Source organism: Prionailurus bengalensis, chromosome B2 (genome assembly GCF_016509475.1).
Source record: "Prionailurus bengalensis isolate Pbe53 chromosome B2, Fcat_Pben_1.1_paternal_pri, whole genome shotgun sequence".
In the NCBI taxonomy this organism is placed as follows: domain Eukaryota; kingdom Metazoa; phylum Chordata; class Mammalia; order Carnivora; family Felidae; genus Prionailurus; species Prionailurus bengalensis.
The window spans coordinates 30430690-30451115 of record NC_057349.1 but is presented as its reverse complement, the minus strand read 5'-3'; the positions used below and the strand labels follow the sequence as shown (position 1 = coordinate 30451115).

The following is a 20426-nucleotide window of genomic DNA, read 5'->3' as shown; positions in this document are numbered from 1 at the left end:
GACGTAAGGCTTGCAGTGGGCAGAGGAGGAGGAAGGGGCCGTGGGAGCAGAGGAGGTGGCTCCTGCCTCGGTGAGGGCTCTGAGGGTCCTTGCCTGAGGAGGCAGAGGATCTGGGTGTGGGGCGGTGCTCTGGAATGCAGCCCCCTTCACTGCTGCTGCTGCTGCTGCTGTGTCAAGACCAGAGGTGAGGCATGGGGTAGGAGAGGTGACGGGACCCATCTTCCTTAAGAGGGTGTTGATGGGTTGGGGGCGGAGGGCCAAGCCCCATGCTTTGAGAGGACACCGGGTGGAAGAGAATCTCACCACCATCACCCCCCAAATGCAGGGAGAGAAGACTCTGCTGCTGCAGCTGCACAAACCAAGGCTTTGGGGCCTGTGCCAGGGGCGGTGACTGTCTGGGGAATGGGTGGGAGGGTGCCCGCCTCAGGGAGAACCCAGTTGGCCTTAGTGCTGGCGGACAGCAGGCTCTTGCAATCACATTTAGGAGGTAAAGAGGGAAAAAGACTGGCCACCTGCTAGGGAAGGCGATGAGAAAAAAGCAGGAGATGGAGACATGGGAAGGTCAAGGGCTGACCAAGTCCCTTTCCAGGCCCAGCTGTCCCCACCCCCCGGATGGCTCAATGCTGGGCCCTTCCGGGAGGAAATCCCTTCAATGTCTCAGCCATTCACCTTCCAGGAGTCCCCTGGGCCCCCCTCCTGAGCCCTGTTGTCTCCATTCCAAGGGATGGAGCCTGAGGCTGGACTTGGAAGGCTGGATAATAAACAGGAAAGGGGGTGGGGATTAGGAACTGAGAGGATCCCTAGGCCTGGGATGGGGGCGGGGCGATGCGAGGGCAAGAGCACCACTCTGGTAGGGATCAGGCAAGTGCAGAAGTGGTGGTGGCTGAGAGCACGTGTGGGGCTGCTGCAGGCAGCAAAGCACCCAGAGAAATCTGGGAGCACAGCGCTCCCCACTCCCATGCCTTCCTCATCTCCATCCCTAGTGCTTCGGTGTGGGGACTTCCCAGAACCCTGTGCCAACGGAGGCACCTGCCTGAGCCTATCTCAGGGACAAGGGAGCTGCCAGTGAGTGTGTCTCCTGGGAGTGGGAGACCAGAAATGGGGAGGGAGAGCTGGGGAGGAGGAGGGACTGGGAAGGAAGGAGAAAGGGAGGAGGTAAAGGCACTAAAGGGAAACAAATGAAGGCAAAGGAAGGGAGGTGGCAGAGAAGGCAAAGAGGACCCAGTGACTTAAGTTTTCCACTCTCCTCCCCTGCTCAGGTGTGCCCCTGGCTTCCTGGGTGAGACATGCCAGTTTCCTGACCCCTGCCAGGATGGCCAGCTCTGCCAGAATGGGGGCAGCTGCCAAGCTCTGCTTCCCGCCCTCCCAGGCTCCCCCAGCCTTCCCTCTCCCTTGGCCCCCAGCTTCTCCTGCACCTGCCCCTCTGGCTTCACTGGCCACAGGTGCCAGGCCCAACTCAAGGACCCCTGTTCTTCCTTCTGTTCCAAAATGGGCCGCTGCCATATCCAGGCCTCAGGCCGCCCACGATGTTCCTGTCTGCCTGGATGGACAGGTGAGCGCTGCAGTGGTGGGGAGGACGGGACAGCCAGGAACACTGGACTGGGAAGTGGGGTGGGAAAGATGGAACTGGAGTCTGCAAAACAGCCAGCTCCTTTGAGGACAGAGGCTGTGAGAGTCAACAAGCCCTCTTGCTGACCATTGACCCGAGCCACATTCACCAGCATGGCTGTACCAATGGTTAAAACGTTGAAGTGTTTTCCAACCCGTTAGTAAATGGCTACTGCCATAGCCCCTTAGTGCCCCAGCCTGGCCCCCGACCCAGTAGCTAGAGGGTTAATGCCTAGCACAAGGCAGGGAGAGGGGAACCTCCTAGATTCTGCATAATGGGCATCTGGCCTTTAACCTTCCTAGTAGGAGCCCATAACAGCACCTGGAAAGACTGTGGTGGTGGGAGGTGTAATGGGGGTGGAAGGGATCTGACCCAGAGAGAGGAACGGGTATCATGGCAAGGAAGAGGGGTGCAACCCGGGGATGAGGGTGTGGGGCCCCTGGTGGGCAGGGTGTCCTAGCCCGGGGAAGCAGTCAGGGGTATGGGACAGAGGTGAAAGCCCCTGGAGAGGAAGGCTCCTCTGATCTACCAGGAGGGAGGGGACTGGACAGGGCAGTGAAGACCACACGGGGAGGAAAGTGATCTGTGAGGGGTGGACTAGAAGAGCAAGGCTTCTCAAACGTGGCAAGGCACAGCAATCACCTGGAAAGCCTGCAACATACTGGTGCCCACGTCCCAGAAAGGCTGCTTTAGTGGGTCTGGGGTGGGCCCAGGCATGGAGATAGTTTGAGTGCCTGGGTAATTCTGAGGATTTGGGGGTGGGAGACCAGCCTCTCGTGGTGTGACAACAAGGAGGACTGTCAATGGCAACTTGCCAGGCCTTGTGCTTCAAGCAGCGGCCCACGTGTCCAGTGCCAGCTCTGCCACCGATGAGACGTGCGCCCTTGCATCAGGTAGTTAAGCTCTCTGCATCCTCAGTTGCCAGCTGATGTCCACACTTCATAACATTGTCGAGAGGAGGAAAGGGAGTGATGTTCAGGAGGTGGTCACTTAGCCCAGTGCCAGCCGCCACCACCGCCGTTGCCACTGGGGGGAACAGACGAGACGTCTGTCTCCTTATCATTATCTGCAACACTGTACCCACCTAAAGATTAGGAAATCCAGACAAGGGAGGCCAGACACACCTGAGGGCACACAGCAGTGGTGGCACAGCAAGGTGCCGAGTCTGGAGGCCAGCTGCTTTTCTCCTCCCCGCCAAGGAAAGGCCACCAAATTTGGAAGGACACTGTGTCTCAGGTCTGCTCAGCAGGGCCAGCCTGCAATACTCCCACCAACAACGACAGCTCCCATTTTCCAGAATGCCAAAACTGAGGCAAGGGGTGGTGGAGCAGGGCAAAAAGCGTATGGGAACAAAGAGAAGGCAACATGAAAATCAGACACAGATAATCCAGACTGAGAGCTGGATTCTCCCAGCGGAGCAGGGGGCGGGGATTGAACAACGCCCTCTGTCCTCTGCCTCAGGTGAGCAGTGCCAGCTTCGGGACTTCTGCTCAGCCAATCCCTGCGTCAATGGAGGGGTGTGTCTGGCCACATACCCCCAGACCAGTGCCGCTGCCCACCTGGCTTCGAGGGTCATGCCTGCGAACATATCAATGAGTGTTTCCTGGACCCAGGGCCCTGCCCCAAAGGCACTTCCTGCCATAACACCTTGGGATCTTTCTGGTGTCACTGCCCCACTGGGCAGGAGGGTCCACGCTGTGAGCTCCAGCCAGGACCCTGCCCCCCTACGGGCTGTCCCAATGGGGGCACCTGTCACCTGGTTCCAGGGAGAGACTCCACCCTCCACCTCTGCCTCTGCCCCCAAGGTGCGTCCTCACGTCTGCCACCCCTCTCTCGGGGCAGGGAGGTCCCCTTCCCTTCGCTAATCCCATGACCCTGTCAGGTTTCAGAGGCCCGAGCTGTGAGGTGAATCCAGATGACTGTGCTGGGCACCAGTGTCAGAACGGGGGCACTTGCCTGGATGGGCTGAGCACCTACACGTGCCTCTGCCCAGAGGCCTGGACAGGTGAGTCGTTTAAGCCAAGTCCATGGCACCCGTGGCCCATATGATCAGCCCCTAGCCTCCCCTCCTCACAGGGCTCCCAACTCCAGCCTTTGTCCCCTTCCCATCCCATCCCCCACAGGCTGGGATTGCTCCGAAGATGTGGATGAATGTGAGGCTCAGGGTCCCCCTCGCTGCCTAAATGGGGGTACCTGCCAGAACTCAGCTGGCAGCTTCCATTGTGTGTGTGTGAGCGGCTGGGGAGGCACAGGCTGTGAAGAGAACCTAGACGACTGTGTTGCTGCCACCTGTGCCCCGGGATCCACCTGCATCGATCGTGTGGGCTCCTTCTCCTGCCTTTGCCCACCTGGCCGCACAGGTGTGACAGAGGGCTCGGGGACATGGCCGTGAGGATGGCAAGTGACAGAAGCATAAGGGGGACAGCTGGGATCCTCAAGCGGCCCAAGAGCCTCATGCCCATCCTGCCCTCCAGGACTCCTGTGCCACATGGAGGACATGTGCCTGAGCCAGCCATGCCACGGGGAAGCCCAGTGCAGCACCAATCCCCTGACAGGCTCTCCACTCTGCCTGTGTCAGCCTGGCTACTCGGGGCCCACCTGCCACCAGGACCTGGACGAGTGTCAGATGGGTAAGGCACCCCCACATCAGATCCTCTCTGAGTCCCAAACAGCCTCTGCAAATTGTTTTTCAAATTAAAAATACAATCATCTCTTTTTTCCCAATTTTGTCCAGATTTGGCAATTCTTCCCTACACGGTCTTCTCACCAGTGCTTAGCCCTCCGGGCCCCACTTAGTCCTCGTCTGTGTTAAAGACACCAGCCCTTTCTCCGATGTGTTCATTCTGCCACAAGCAGGCCCTCATGCCTTCCCTGGTGGTCTGGCCCCCTTGCCCTTCTGCCCTGGGCCCCTGTGAACTTCTGACTCCTCTCCTCCTAGCCCAGCAAGGCCCCAGTCCCTGTGAACACGGCGGCTCTTGCCTCAACACCCCTGGCTCCTTTGACTGCCTCTGTCCCCCTGGCTACACGGGCTCCCGCTGCGAGGCTGATCACAATGAGTGCCTGTCCCAGCCCTGCCATCTAGGCAGCACCTGCCTGGACCTGCTTGCCACCTTCCACTGCCTCTGCCCACCAGGTACTAGATGGATGGGGCCCTGAGTAGAGGACACAGGGGACTAATCCTGAACCCACTAGGCATGACCCCTCCAGAACATAGATAGCCCCAGGCCAGTTGGGATCAGCTATCAAAGAATACCTCTTTCTCATCTCCCCACCCATGATGAACACTCTGGGAAACCCATGGCCTCTAGGAGAAGGGCAGCCACAGATGGTACTGAGGTTGTACACTGCTCAACTCTGGGGGTGAGAGGAGAGCATTCACTTCATAGTCATTGTAAAGTGTGCAGCCTGGTCCACTGTACACAGAGGCCCATCAAGGAAGAGCAGAACAGCAGCAGCCTCGGCTCATGCCAACTCAGAATGTTCCTCCTAATCACAGAAACTCTCCCCTGTAGAGATTGAGTAAATGCTTAAACCCCCAAAGGGCCTGTATGCTTGAATTTGGTACAATAGGAAAAAAAAAAAGTGCCACAAGGCTGCACCTACCTCCAAGTTACTTTTAAGGGAGACAGGTCTCCCCAGGGGTATAGTGACCAACCCGATATCAGGAAGCTGAATGAAACCAAAAAAATAATAGCTTACTTTCTGCCAAGTACCACCTGAACATCTTACATGCATTTTGTCATCTTGGCAAGAACCCTCTAAGGTCAGTATTGTTACTGTGCCCATTTTACAAGAAACAGACACAGAGAGATTAAGTGAGTTGTCCAGCCAGTAAGTGGCATGGCCGGGATTCAAACCCAGGGCTTCAGTAGATTTCACCACTACACCAAACAGCCTTCCTAAACTGAGCAGCATCCAAGGAAAAAAGCTGAGAAAACCATGCAGTCCTCCAAGGGACAAGGTCATAGATACCAAGGAACTTCAGAGGCAGAATCCCCAGGCAAGAAGTGGGAGGCAGCCGAGGTCCAGAGGCTGATCCAGCTTCAGTTCGGGGTGAGACTGCGGGTACCAGGACAAGCCCAAAGATACAGGACAAATATGTGACCAACAAGCTACCCAAATGCCCTTCAAATACCCCCCCTTGGGGACTCCTGGTCTCCCTGGCACAGAGCCTGCTGGGGTAGAACAAGAGGCATGACTCACCTCCAAGCAGATGCCCATTTGTTTCATTTGACCTTGAGGACCTCCAGGCTCATTAGCCCAGCCCAGTGAGCCTGCCGTCTGGGCACAGAGAATGGCCCCCAAAGGTACTTCCTTGCTGCCCCCTCGGGTCCCAGCAGGTGCCTTGCTCCCTGAGCTTTCACATTTAAAGGGGGCAGAGCCACACACAGCAGAGCAGCAGGACCGCAGGCTCGTCGCCCCAACCTTCAGGCAGACAGCACCCTGGGAGGGTTCTAGAACCCTGGTCCTCCTGGGCAGAAGGGGTGAGCAGCCCGGGCAGGGCTCAGCCTGCACCACATCTCCATGTCCCAGGCTTAGAAGGGCAGCTCTGTGAGGTGGAGACAGACGAGTGTGCCTCTGCTCCTTGCCTGAACCAGGCTGACTGCCAGGACCTCCTCAACGGCTTCCTGTGTGTCTGCCTGCCTGGTGAGTACAGATTCCACTCCAGTCCTTCAGCCCAGCCCCCTGAACCACAGTGCAGGCCCGGCAATCCCAAACCTTTGGAAGTTCACCCTGGCTTGGCCAACGAGGCTCCCATTTCTCCCAACTCCTCTGCTCCCCCAACTCTCTTCTGTTACATCCCAAACCTTCCTCCCGTACTCATCCACCTTTATCTCTGTCCTGCCAAATTACCCAAATCGTCCTTTCTGGCTCGTGGGGAACCCAGGCTGGTCTTGGCACTGCTCACCCTGGATGCAGGGAAAACTGCCCCGGCCTTCCTTCTCCACCATTATCGATCCCTCGGTTCCCTGATGTGATGATAACAGATGTTTCTTGAATATTTGCTCCAGGCCAGGCACTTGGCTGTGTACTTTTCAGGCATTACCTCATTTAATCCTTTCAATGACACCATAAGGTAGGTTCTATTATTCCCCTTTTACAGAAGAGGACACTGCAGCCTAGACAGCTTGAGTAACTTGCCCAAAGTCACACAACTGGCAGGTGCTGAACATCATCCTCCTGTCACCTCCACCTGCCCCAGGTGTCTTCTCTGGGAAGCCCCCCAGGTTCACTTTTCCTGCTGAGGGGAGGGGCCACGACTTGCATTTATGCTTTTGATAGATAGTATTTTCACCATTCACACACACAGCCAGTTATACCTTCTTTATATAAAGAATGAAGTTACTAAGATATGCTGTTATGTTCTGAAATTCAAATCACTCTTTGAGCAGCCCCCAGATTGGTACCTTCATTATATAATGATACGTGCAGATGAACCTCCAAACCAAGCCATTTGAAACAAGATTCTCTTCACTGCAATTCATAGCAATGATATTTCTGTCTGTGTAAATAGAAGGTTAAATAGCGGCATTAGCTCTAAATTTCTTGTTTGAATCCATGAAATCATACCTGTACATCTCAGTCACAAATATTTCTAACAAACTCCCTGATGAATCCAAAGTCACAAAAGAAAGAAAAAGAAGGAAAGGAGAGGAGAGGAGACGAAATGAAAGGAAATGAAAGGAAAAAAAGGAAACGAAAGATAACCTTTACCATCTCTCCCCACTTACTCCCTGCCCCCCAGGATTCACTGGCTCCCGGTGTGAGGAGGACATCGATGAGTGTGGAAGCTCTCCCTGTGCCAACGGTGGGCAGTGCCAGGACCAGCCTGGATCATTCCATTGCGAGTGTCTTCCAGGTAGACCAGTGCTCAAACACTGCAGGGAAGAGTGGGGGCCAAGTGCAGACTCCCCTGCAGGTCCCTGACCCTCCTGCTGTGCCATAGGCTTTGAAGGCCCTCACTGTCAGGCCGAGGTGGATGAGTGTCTGAGTGGCCCATGCCCCACTGGAGCAAGCTGCCTGGATCTCCCAGGAGCCTTCTTTTGCCTCTGCCCCTCTGGCTTCACAGGTAAGCAGGGGAGGTGTTAGACTGGCAGGATAGTTGAGTCCATTAGGGGTGGAGCAGAGGTCATTGCTGGATATTCAAGGGTTGGACTGTAAAAAGAGAATGAGAATGGAACCCCTTCAAATTATTCAATGCAAAGTTTGCACAACCTCAGGCTGACAGCAGGTGTTATTTACAGGGCCCACACTGGGCCCAACATGAATGGTATGATTAGGGCTCAGAAACAGGATGGGGTTCAAGAGGAAGCCATTCATTTCCTTATTTAGAATGTATTAAGTGCCTACTATGCACAGCCAGACACAGACACAAGTTGGTAAGAGACCTGCTCTCCTCAAGTGGCTTTAAATCTAGTGCAGAGAAACCAAGAAGTCTCCTGTTGGTTATAGCCACAGGTGCTCTGAGAGAGACTGCACAGGATTCTGTAAGAGCACAAAGGACCAGCCAACCAGACTAGAGATGAGAAGGCTTCATGAGGAGGTAATGGCTGAGCTGAGTCTGGAAGAATGAGTAGGAGTTTGTCAAGACAGAATGATTACATGTTTTAGCTGCAGGTAACTGCATTGCGAAATGATGCCATGCAGGACCCTGTGTGCCATTCTGAGGAATTTAGACAGTATCCTGAGGCAACAGGGAGCCACTGAAGGACAGGTTCTTGGGGAGTGAGCAAGTCATATGTAAAAAGTGGCTTTGGCCCCATCAAGGACATAGAGGGACTCTGTTTTCCCTGTGACCCATCTCCCCACCCCAGGTCATCTCTGTGAGGTTCCCCTGTGTGCCCCCAACCTGTGCCAGCCCAAGCAAAAATGCCAAGATCAAGAAGACAAGGCCCACTGCCTCTGCCCTGACGGAAGCCCTGGCTGTGCCCCCGTTGAGGACAACTGCACCTGCCACCACGGACACTGCCAGAGGTAACCTTCCACTGTCCTCTGGGTCCTCCTCAGCTAGGCCAGGGGGAGACAACCAGGGAGGGGTGAGTCTGCAAGAAATGACCAATAGGGAAGAAGAAGGAAATGGCCAAGTTCTGAGGTCAAAGCCAAGGTGAGGGATCCACTAGTGAGTGCTATCCCGTGAGGGGAGAGTTCATAAATAACAGGAGAAACAGAGGGCTAGAGGGTCAGAACAGGAAGAAAAACATGAAATCGCAGGGCCAATTAATCATACATTAGAGGGGTACCTGGGTGGTTCAGTCCTGGAGCGTCCGACTTCGGCTCAGGTCATGATCTCACAGTTCATGAGTTCAGGCCCCGCGTCCAAGCTGTGCTGACAGCTCGGAGCCTGGAGCCTGCTTCAGATTCTGTGTCTCCCTCTCTCTCTCTGCCCTTCTCCCACTCTCACTCTGTCTCTCTCTCTCTCTCTCTCTCTCAAAAATAAAAAATTGAAAAATTTGAAAAAAAATCATACATTAGACAAATATTGAACATCTACTATGTGTGGATACTTTTCCAGGCACTGGAGGAATGGCACAAAACAAAAGAGACAAAGTGTCTGTTCTCATGGAGCTCTCATTCTAATGAGGAAAGACAGATAACAAACAAATTATAGAAGAAATGTATATACATATTCATACATATAGTGGGAGAAAACAAGCAGGAGGCAGGTATGGAAGGGGGACAATGCTGAGAACAGAGCCACTGAAGAAGGGGACCAGAGTCTCAGGGCCAAAAAAAAGAAGAGATCAGGGGGCTGGGTGGCTCAGTTGGTTCAATGTCGAACTCTTGACCTCAGCTCAGGATGTGATCTCAGGGTGGTGAGTTCAGGTCCCACGTTGGGCTCCAGGCTGGATTGGACTCCGGAATGGGCGTGAAGCCTACTTAAAAACAGAAGAGGTGCCTGGATGGCTCAGTCAGTTAAGCATCTGACTTCGGCTCAAGTTGTGATCTCACGGCTGACAGCTCAGAGCCTGGAGCCTGCCTCAAATTCTGTATCTTCCTCTCTCTCTGCCCCTCCCCACTCACACCCTGTCTGTCTGTCTCTCTCTCTCTCTCTCTCTCAAAAATGAACATGAAAAAGAAAAAAAAAAGAAAGTCATAGGGTCTAACCAATGATGAGGAGTGGGGAGGGGAGAAGAAAAAATCACCAGAAGAAGAAAAACACCCTTCTTTTTCTCGTTATGACCAGATCCTCATGTGTGTGTGATGTGGGATGGACAGGACCAGAATGTGAAGCAGAGCTAGGGGGCTGCATCTCCACGCCCTGTGCGCATGGGGGGACCTGCCACCCCCAGCCCTCGGGCTACAACTGTACCTGCCCCACAGGCTACACAGGTGAGGCCCTTCCCAAACCACAGACATTCTGGGCTGGCCACCTCTAATCAAGAGCAAGACCAGTAGAGGCATGTGTCCAAGGCCTCTGGGTCTTGGACACCACCAAGGAGAACTGGGCATGTGCTGCAGGGACCACAGGCGATATGCAGGAGGTGGTAAGAAAAGAAAAGAGGTTGGATGGAAGACAAAAGGGATGGGGATGAGGAAAAGGAAGGGGAGATAAGTGGAGGAAGACAGAGAGAAGAGGATGCCCTTTCTCAGACCCCACTCATTTCCCTCAGGCCCCACCTGCAGCGAGGAGCTAGCGGCTTGTCACTCAGGGCCCTGTCTCAACCGTGGCTCCTGTAGCCCCAGCCCTGGGGGCTATTCCTGCACCTGCCCTCGGAGCCACACTGGGCCCTGCTGCCAGACAAGCACTGACCACTGTGCCTCTGGTGAGTCCCTACCATGTTCTGGGGCTGGGCCACAGGTGGATGGAGGAACTGGTCAGGGTGTGTTGGTGCCGTCTGATAAAAATCAACTGGCCACCACGAGCTGCAGTTTTGATGGGGGCAGCAGGGAGTGCGTGTATGTCCTGTGCGGGGTGTGACTAAGGTCACAGGCCAGGTATGGGTAAGGAACCCAACCCCTCACAGCCTCCTCTCTCCAGCCCCGTGCCTCAATGGGGTACCTGTGTGAACAGGCCTGGCACCTCCTCCTGCCTCTGTGCTGCGGGCTTTCAAGGCCCACGCTGTGAGGGAAGGACCCGTCCTAGCTGTGCAGACAAGTGAGCAAAGACCCCTAGACCCCTTTTGCTCCCTTCTGCTGTCCTCTTGCCAGAAGGCCGCTCTGAGCCAAGGTACTAACCCAAGGACCAACTGGGGAACAGATGAAGAGAGAAAGATGTCCCTCTCTACCCGATCCCTAAGGGCACCCACATACAACCTTTGACCAAAACAACCAACTAAGAGTCAAAGTAACACAGACCAACCACTACCGCTGATTCTATAGCTCAGCCCTCCTATCACCATGCTCAAAGCAACTCAAGCAACACCAACCAACCCAGACCACAAGACTCCAGTTTATCACAACCACTGAGACATAACTCCATGTGAAGCAACTCAACTCTGTCACTATCATAACTCAGCTAGAATGGATCACACTTAACCCAACTTCACTAAGCTGCTGCTCCCAATCATTTTCATGTTATGCCAACCCCCTTGTGAAAGAATACCGCCCCCTCATTCCAATGAGTTTAATATGAGCAGAACTCAGGAAAGAGACTACTGTGGGGTTAGGGGATGGGAATCACAGTGAGAGAACATCACAGGATGCCAATTCAGGGGACAGACTTAGGCACCTAAAGTTTCCACTGAGTTCTTTCTTCCTTGACACTTGTTTTAAGCCAAGAATACAGTTGCTTATAATGCTCTAATAAGTTTAACAAGAGGTATCTCTCTCCATTCTGGCAGAACAGGCAGGAGGGGGATCTTGATGTCTTAATCTCTTCAGCACCAGAATTTATTGACTCCTCAGGCTCCAAGTGGCCTCCACCCACCCCAGGAATGTCAGTGATCCCCATGAGCCTCTCTGCTCTGTGTCTGGGGCCCCTGAGAACCTAACTTAGCTTTATCTATCCCTGTTTGCCTTTCTTCTCAGGCACAGAAGTTTCTTCCCTGTGCCAGAATGGAGGTCTCTGCATCGACAGTGGCTCCTCCTATTTCTGCCACTGCCCCCCTGGATTCCAAGGCAGCGTATGTCAGGACAGGGTGAACCCATGTGAGTCCAGGCCCTGCCAACATGGGGCCACGTGCATGGCCCAGCCCACTGGGTATCTCTGCCAGGTAAGCCGGTCTAGAGGAGAGCAGTAGGGGAGACAAGCGTGGGTGGATGTGGGAAAAGTAGTTGAGGAGGCGTGTAGTGATGTATTCATTTCCCTTTCCTTTACCCACATACCCAACCAACCACCAAGTCATGCCATTTGGCCTCCTAAATCTTTCTCAATTCTGTCCTTCCTCCTTCACCCTTTGTCCCACTGCCTCAGTCTAGGCCTTTGCTGCCTTCCACCCGGACACATGGAGCACCCTCCTATCGTCCCTGCCTCCCCACTTGTCCACCTATAGACTCAACCTTTACTCCACTACCAGGGTGCTGTATGAAAACGTTAAGCTGACCTGTCACTCCCCTGCTTAAAACCCTTCAGTGGCTGCCCACCTCTTTTTAAAAAAAAAAAATTTTTTTTTTAATGTTTATTTATTTTTGACAGAGAGAGACAGAGCATGAGCGGGGGAGGGGCAGAGAGCGAGGGAGACACAGAATCCAAAGCAGGCTCCAGGCTCTGAGCTGTCAGCACAGAACCCGACACGGGGCTCGAACTCACAGACCGCGAGCTCATGACCTGACCCTAAGTCGGACGCCCAACTGACTGAGCCACCCAGGCGCCCCATTGTGGCTCTTTGTTTTGTTTTGTTTTTTTTTTTCAACGTTTATTTATTTTTGGGACAGAGAGAGACAGAGCATGAACAGGGGAGGGGCAGAGAGAGGGAGACACAGAATATGAAACAGGCTCCAGGCTCTGAGCCATCAGCCCAGAGCCTGACACGGGGCTCGAACTCATGGACCGCAAGATCGTGACCTGGCTGAAGTCGGACGCTTAACCGACTGTGCCACCCAGGCGCACAATGTGGCTCTTTGATAGTGAAATCTAAGGCCAGCGTGACCCAGCCTTGCCTGCTTCTTAGGTCTCATGTCCCCACATCCCCGCCCTCCTACTCTCTGCTCCAGCTGCTGTTGGCTTCCCTACACACCCCTTATACTGGCTCTCCAGTGTCCTTCCCCACCCACCTCCACTGGACGGTGCTCAAGAGGTGCCTTCCTCAGGGAAATGTCCCTAACTTCTCTCCAGACTGGGTTTGGGCCTCTCCCTGGTGGTTCAGATCACTGAGCAGAAGAGGCAAAGCTGGGATTCAAGTCCAAGCAGCCTGACGCCTGTACTCAGAAGGCTGACTTTGGATAAAAGGTGTGATGCAAATCCCCCAACCATCCTCCTTAACTTTTTAATTTTATTCTTTAACTTTTTATTATGACCATTTTCAAACATACACAAAAGCAGTGTACTAATTAGTAGCCAACACCCCTTCACCCAACACTCAGCTTTACCTCCCCTTTCCTGAGACTCCTTCCCTCTGATATCTCCAAGATACCCCCTCACCCGCTTCTCCCAGCCCTCCAGCCACTCCTCACGCTCTCTGTAATTCCCTTTTGCTCCACCTTTCTGAAGCCTGGTACTGCATTCTTACATGCTCTCCTTCCTCTTGCAAGAACTCAGCACATGGTACAGACCTCATCGATGACCCTTCTCCCACTAGCAGAAAGGTAAACAATTGGAAAATGGCTAAGGGTACTGGTTATGAAGTCACAGACTTGCACTGAATCCCAGCTCTGCCACCTGCTAGCCGAGTCATGCAGTCTTTCCAGGAATCATTTGCCTTTTCTGTAAAGTGAGAATCAAATGAGATAATTCACATACAAGTTTGTTGGGAGGGTTTTATGAGCTTATGTATAGAAACCATGCAATAAATGCTAGCTGTCTCTCTGGTTTACTGAGAACGTCATGGAAGCAGGGATGAGTTCTAATTTTCTTCATGTTCCTAGTGCCTACAACAGTGCCTGGCACGAAGCAGGCATTCAATAAACACTTACAAATTAATTAAGAAAGCATGGCAGAGCCTGGCTGTCAGGCGTGTGATTGAGGGAGGGAGGTCTTACCAAAAACAGAACTATGTTTCATAGCATTGTATCATAAGATGGTTTGGGACTGCTGGAGCAGTTAAATTGCCCACTATTGAACAAGGGTATAGCATGGAGTTGAGATACAAGGGTGAAGCTACGCAGGGCTGTGATGGATGATCAGTTGAGTGATACTCTGAACTGGAAGGTAGGGAAGGGATTAGGCAGAATGTCTTGAGCTGGCTCCCCTGTACTGTTGAGATGGGCTGGATTATTGGTTCCCTGTCTGACCCTCTTTGCCCGCAGTGTGCCCCAGGCTACAATGGAACTGCTCAAAGAAATCCAACGCTTGTCAATCCCAGCCCTGTCACAACCATGGGACCTGCACCCCCAAACCTGGAGGCTTCTACTGCACCTGCCCTCCAGGTTTTGTGGGGCTGCACTGTGAAGGGGACGTAGATGAGTGTCTGGACCAGCCCTGCCACCCCCCAGGCACTGCAGCCTGCCACTCTCTGGCCAATGCCTTCTACTGCCAATGTCTGCCTGGATACACGGGTGAGGCCTGGGAAGGTGTGTGTAGGCATCTCTGTGGCACAGCTGAGTTGACAACCCCCACCCACAAGGCAGCCTAGTCATCATGTCCATCCCCCTGCCTCCCCACCCCAGGGAATATGCCCCAGGATCCCTTCCTGTGCAGGTAGTACTGGGTCAGTTCCCAGTAATGAGCTAGGAAGGGGGCAATGACTGAAGTAGTGTATGACATCTAACCCCACCCTCCACAGGCCAGTGGTGTGAAGTGGAGACAGACCCTTGCCAGAGCCAGCCCTGCTCCAACGGAGGGTCTTGTGAGACAACAGCAGGACCACCCCTGGGTTTCACCTGCCACTGCCTCCAGGTAAGTAACCACAAAGCAGTCTTCTCTGTTTCCCCCAACACTGGTGCCAGGTGAGAATGCCTGAGTGGGATCCTAGAGGGGAGTCTAGGGAGCACTGGAGTGGGAATTATTGACGAGAACCAGCCCATGTGAATGGCGATGAGTGGCTCTCAGAAGCAGTTCAGGGGGGCAGGCAGGATCAGGTGTTAGCATGAATGGATTTTCAGAAATCATTGGCACTGCCTAAGGTAAGGCCCCAGAGTCAAGCTGGGCGACCTTGGGTAAGTTCTTTCATGTGTGTGTGTGTGTGTGTGTGTGTGTGTGTGCGCGCACACGTGGACCTCAGATGCATGAAATCAGGTTAATCATAAGCCTTTGTTCATGATACACTATCATCATTGGTTTGTGCACAGCCTTCTTTTTATTATTCTTACAACATAATACCCAGGAACCTAACCTAAGAATTACAACAGTAATGATGACTCACATGTACTTATGTCTTCCTCTATCCTCTTCTGCTTCCAGAGAAAGAGAGTTTATCACCCTATGTCCAAGGACTAAGATAATATTCATTTAATACCACTCTATTAAGTGTTTAGTCTTCCAGGTTGTTGCACACAGCGGTGGTTCGTCCATTTTCACTGTGTAATATGTCATTATGTGAAAAAAACATGGGCCATGGTTTCAACATCTATAAAATGACTTGATATAAACCTGATGTTCTCTGAGGCCCCTTCCAGATATGAGATTCTAGGGCCATCTGTGTTATCTTAACCCGAGAGTTTGCTTGGGGGGGAGTGGGAAGAATAATACAAGGGCCTTCCCCAACATCTCTCTCCTCTCCACAGGGTTTTGAGGGCCCCACCTGCAACCACAGAGCCCCCTCCTGTGGCCACCACCACTGCCACCACGGTGGCCTGTGTCTGTCTTCCCCCAAGCCTGGCTTCCCACCCCGCTGTCCCTGCCTCAATGGCTACGGGGGCCCTGACTGCCTGACCCCACCTGCTCCTCATGGCTGTGGCCCTCCTTCTCCATGCCTACACAATGGCAGTTGCTCAGAGATCCCTGGGCTGGGGTCCCCAGCCTTCCGATGCTCCTGCCCTCCCAGCTCTCCAGGGCCCCGGTGTCAGAGGCCTGGAGCAAAGGGATGTGAGGGAAGAGGTGGAGATGGGGCCTGTGATGCTGGCTGCAGTGGCCCTGGAGGAAATTGGGATGGGGGAGACTGCTCCCTGGGGGTCCCGGACCCCTGGAAGGGCTGCCCTTCCCACTCCCGGTGTTGGCTTCTCTTCCGGGATGGGCAGTGCCACCCACAGTGTGACTCTGCAGAGTGTCTGTTTGATGGCTACGACTGTGAGACTCCTCCAGCCTGCACGTGAGCCTAAAACCCTGACTTCAGGTTGGGGGTGGGGAGGCCTCTAAGTTACAGTGTGACCACAACCTCAGGCTCCAGGCAGTTTCCACCCTTGATAACCATTGCCAAGTAGGGGTGGAAGACACTAGGCTCCAGCCCAGGGGAATAGGGCCGCATCAATATTTAACATGGGAACCAGGAAGGAGGGCACTGCCTCTGTCTGGGCTCCTAAGAGTTCTGAGAGCTCTGGCCTCAAGCCTCTCTAAGACCTGTTGCCATGGAGTATCTCCCCTAACAACCAGCACCCCTGAGGGAAAAGGTCTTTGGACTCTCCTTCAGGGAGACAGGAGAGCTTGGGAGGGTAGGGAGAAGGGACAGTCTTAGGAAACAAGGGTGTCATAGACATTAGAGTGTCTCAACTACCTACCACCCAGGGCCTGACTAAGCCCATTGCTCTGGAGCTGTACCCACCTAGCAACCTGTGCCCTAGAGGCAGTGGAATATCAGGCATCTCTCTGGAATGAAGAAGGGGGTCAAGTTTCTTTGGCGATCCTGAGTCCCTCTCACTCAGGCAAGGAGAGAATCATGAAAGCAGAAAGGGGAAAAAAGTTCCTAACCTACAAGGGAAGACAGATCAGGTTTGCAGCAGATCTATCCACAGAAACTTGGCAGGCCAGAAAGGAGTGGCAGGATATATTCAGTGTGCTGAATCAGAAAAATATGCAGCCAAGAATTCTTTATCCAGCAAGGCTGTCATTCAAAATACAAGGAGAGATAAAAAGTTTCTCAGACAAACAAAAATTAGAGGAGTTTGTGACCACTCAACCAGCCCTGCAAGAAATTATGAGGGGAGAAAAGATGAAAAAAAATATATATATATATATATATATATATATGTGTGTGTGTGTGTGTGCGCACGCGTGCACGCGTGTGTATAAATACCAAAAGCAACAAAGATTAGAAAGGACCAGAGAACACCACCAGAAAGTCCAACTCTACAAGCATCATAATGTCAATAAATTCATATCTTTCAGTATTCACTCTAAACGTCAATGAACTCAATGCTCCAAACAAAAGATATGGTGTAACAGAATGGTTAAGAAAACAAGATCCATTGATATGCTGTTTACAAGAGACCCACATTAGACATAAAGACACCTTCAGATTGAAAATAAGGGGATGGAGAACCATCTATCATGCTAATGGTCAACAAAAGAAAGCCGGAGTAGCCATACTTAATCAGACAATCTAGACTTTAAAATAAAGTCTGTATCAAGAGATGGAGAAGGGCATTATATCATAATCAAGGGGTCTATCCACCAAGAAGACCTAACAATTGTAAACATTTATGCACCAAAAAATAGAAAGCTTATGACAGAAATTGAAGAAGACACAAAAAAAATGGAAAAAAAATTCCATGCTCCTGGATAGGAAGAACAAATATTGTTAAAATGTCGACACCACCCAAAGCAATCTACATATTCAATGCAATCCCTATCAGAGTAACACCAGCGTTCTTCACAGAGCTAGAACAAATAATCCTAAGATTTGTATGGAACCAGAAAAGACCCCGAATAGCCAAAGCAATCTTGAAAAAGAAAACCAAAGCAGGAGGCATCACAATCCCAGACTTCAAGCTATACTACAAAGCTGTAATCATTAAGACAGTATGGTACTGGCACAAGAACAGACACCCATATCAATGGAACAGAATAGAGAACCCAGAAATGCACCCACAAACGTATGGCCAACTAATCTTTGACAAAGCAGGAAAGAATATCCCATGGAATAAAGACAGTCTCTTCACCAAGTGGTGCTGGGGAAACTGGACAGCGACATGCAGAAGAATGAACCTGGACCACTTTCTTACACCATACACAAAAATAAACTCAAAATGGATGAAAGAAATCAATGTAAGACAGGAAGCCATCAAAATATTGGAGGAGAAAGCAAGCAAAAACCTCTTTGATCTTGGCCGCAGCAACTTCTTACCCAACACATCTCCAAAGGCAAGGGAAACAAAAGCAAAAATGAACTACTGGGACCTCTTCAAAATAAAAGCTTCTGCACAGCAAAGGAAACAATCAGCAAAACTAAAAGGCAACCGACAGAATGGGAAAAGATATTTGCAAGTGACATATCAGATAAAGGGTTAGTATTTAAAATCTACAAAGAGCTTATCAAACTCAACACCCAAAAAACAAATAATCCAGTGAAGAAATGGGCAAAAGACATGAATAGACACTTCTCCAAAGAAGACATCCAGATGGCCAACCGATGCATGAAAAAAATGCTCAACATCACTCATCATCAGGCAAATACAAATCAAAACCACCATGAGATACCACCTGACACCTGTCAGAAGGGCTCACATTAACAACTCAGGCAACAACAGATGTTGGCGAGGATGCAGAGAAAGAGGATCTCTTTTGCATTGTTGGTAGCAATGCAAGCTGGTGCAGCTACTCACCAGCTTGGGGGTTCCTCAAAAAACTAAAAATAGGGGCGCCTGGGTGGCTCAGTCGATTGAGCGACCAACTTCGGCTCAGGTCATGATCTCGCAGTTCGTGAGTTTGAGCCCCGCGTCGGGCTCTGTGCAGACAGCTCAGAGCCTGCAGCCTGCTTCTGATTCTGTCTCTCCCTCTCTCTCTGCCCCTCCCCCGCTCATGCTCTGTCTCAGAAATAAATAAACATTAAAAAAAAATTTTTTTAAACCAAAACTAAACTAAAAATAGAACTACCCGACGACCCAGCAATTGCACTACTAGGCATTTATCCAAGGGATACAGGTGTGCTGTTTTGAAGGGGCACATGCACCCCAATGTTTATAGCAGCACTATGAACAATAGCCAAAATATGGAAGAGCCCAAATTTCCATCAATGGAAGAATGGGTAAAGAAGTGGTATATATATATATATACAATGGAGTATTACTTGGCAATGAAAAAAGAATGAAATCTTGCCATTTGCAACTCCGTGGATGGAACTGGAGGGTATTATGCTAAGTGAAATTAGTCAGAGAAGGACAAAAATCATATGACTTCACTCATATGAGGACTTTAAGAGAAAAAAAAGATGAACATAAGGGAAGAAAAGCAAAAAATAATAGAAAAAAACAGGGAGAGGGACAAAACATAAGAGACAAATATAGAGATCAAACAGAGGGTTGCTGGAGGGGCTGTGGGAGGGGGATGGGCTAAATGGGTAAGGGACATTAAGGAATCTACTTCTGAAATCACTGTTGCACTATATGCTAACTAAATTGGATGTAAATTTAAAACAATAAAAATAGTATTATTAGTTTATATCTTTTGACCCCTTTTACCTACTTTGCCTACTTCTTGCCCCTCACCTTGGCAATCATCTATATCTTCTCTGTATTTATGAGTTTGGGTTATTATGTTGAGGGGGTGGTATTTTTTTTTCTTGTTTTTTGTTTCAGATTCCACATATACGTGAGATAATTTGGTATATGTCTTTCTCTTTCTGATTTATTTCACTTAGCATAATGCCCTCCTGGCTATTATAAATAATGCGGCAATAATACAGGTGTGCAGGTATCTTTATGAGTTTAGTAATTTCACTTACTTTGATTAATACCTAGGAGGGAAATTGCTGGGTGATGATGGTTGCTCTATTTGAATTTTTTGAGAAACCTTTATATTGTTTTCCATAGTCACTGCACCAATTTACAATCACACCAACAGAGCACATTGTTGCCCTTTCCTCCCCATTTTGGCCAACCTTGTTATTTCTTGTCTTTTTTATTACAGCCATTCTGACAGGTGATAGGTGATATCTCTTTGGGTTTTGATTTGCATTTCTCTAGCGATGAGTGATCTTGAACATCTCTTCCTGTATTTCTTGGCCATCTGTATATCTCCTTTGGAAAAATATCTATTCAGAACTCTGCCCATTTTGTAATTGCTATTTGCTTTTGTGTTATTGAGTTGTATGAGTTCTTTATATATTTTGGATATTAACCCCTCACCAGATATGTAGCTTGCAGATGTTTTCTCCCATTCAGTATGTTGCCTTTTCATTCTGTTGATGATTTCCTTTGGTTGTGCAGACGCTTTTTGGTTTGATGTAGTCCCACTTGTTTGTTTTTGCTTTGTAGCTTTTACTTCTGGTGTCAAATCCAAAAACTCAGTGTCAAGACGGAGATCAAAAACGTTCTGCCCCCAGTTTCACCCAGGAGTTTTATGGTTTTAGCTCTTATGTTTAAGTCTGGAATACATCTTGACTTAGTTTTTGTGTATGGTGTTAGATAGGTGTCCGGTTGCATTCCTTTGCTTGTGGCTGCCCAGTGTTTCCAACACCACCTATTGAGGAGACTGCTTTTTGCCCATGTTACATCCTTGGCTCTTTTGTTGTAAATTAACTGGCTACATATGTGTGGGTTTCTTTTTGGGCTTTCTGTTTCTGTTCCATTGATCTAGGTGTCTACTTTTATACCAATGCCATACTGTTTTGATTACTATAGCTTTGTGATAGAGTTTGAAAGCAGAAAACATGATGTCTCCAGCTTTGTTCTTCCTTCTCAAGATGGC

At 50.7% G+C, this 20426-nt stretch overlaps 1 protein-coding gene across 1 annotated transcript; it reads left to right on the top strand.

Annotated features, from left to right (window-relative positions):
- The first annotated feature begins 927 nt into the window (after window positions 1-927).
- Window positions 928-15950, top strand: LOC122489356 (neurogenic locus notch homolog protein 4-like). The gene is given in 22 exon segments (XM_043591074.1): window positions 928-1065; window positions 1260-1552; window positions 3071-3148; window positions 3151-3414; window positions 3492-3614; window positions 3733-3969; window positions 4084-4239; window positions 4548-4742; window positions 6143-6256; window positions 7356-7469; window positions 7557-7679; window positions 8425-8584; window positions 9795-9940; window positions 10222-10374; window positions 10590-10601; window positions 10604-10706; window positions 10708-10778; window positions 11579-11763; window positions 13955-13970; window positions 13973-14203; window positions 14431-14543; window positions 15371-15950. Coding segments are annotated over 22 exon segments (3522 nt in total). The 5' UTR covers window positions 928-958; the 3' UTR covers window positions 15899-15950.
- The last annotated feature ends 4476 nt before the right edge of the window (window positions 15951-20426 follow it).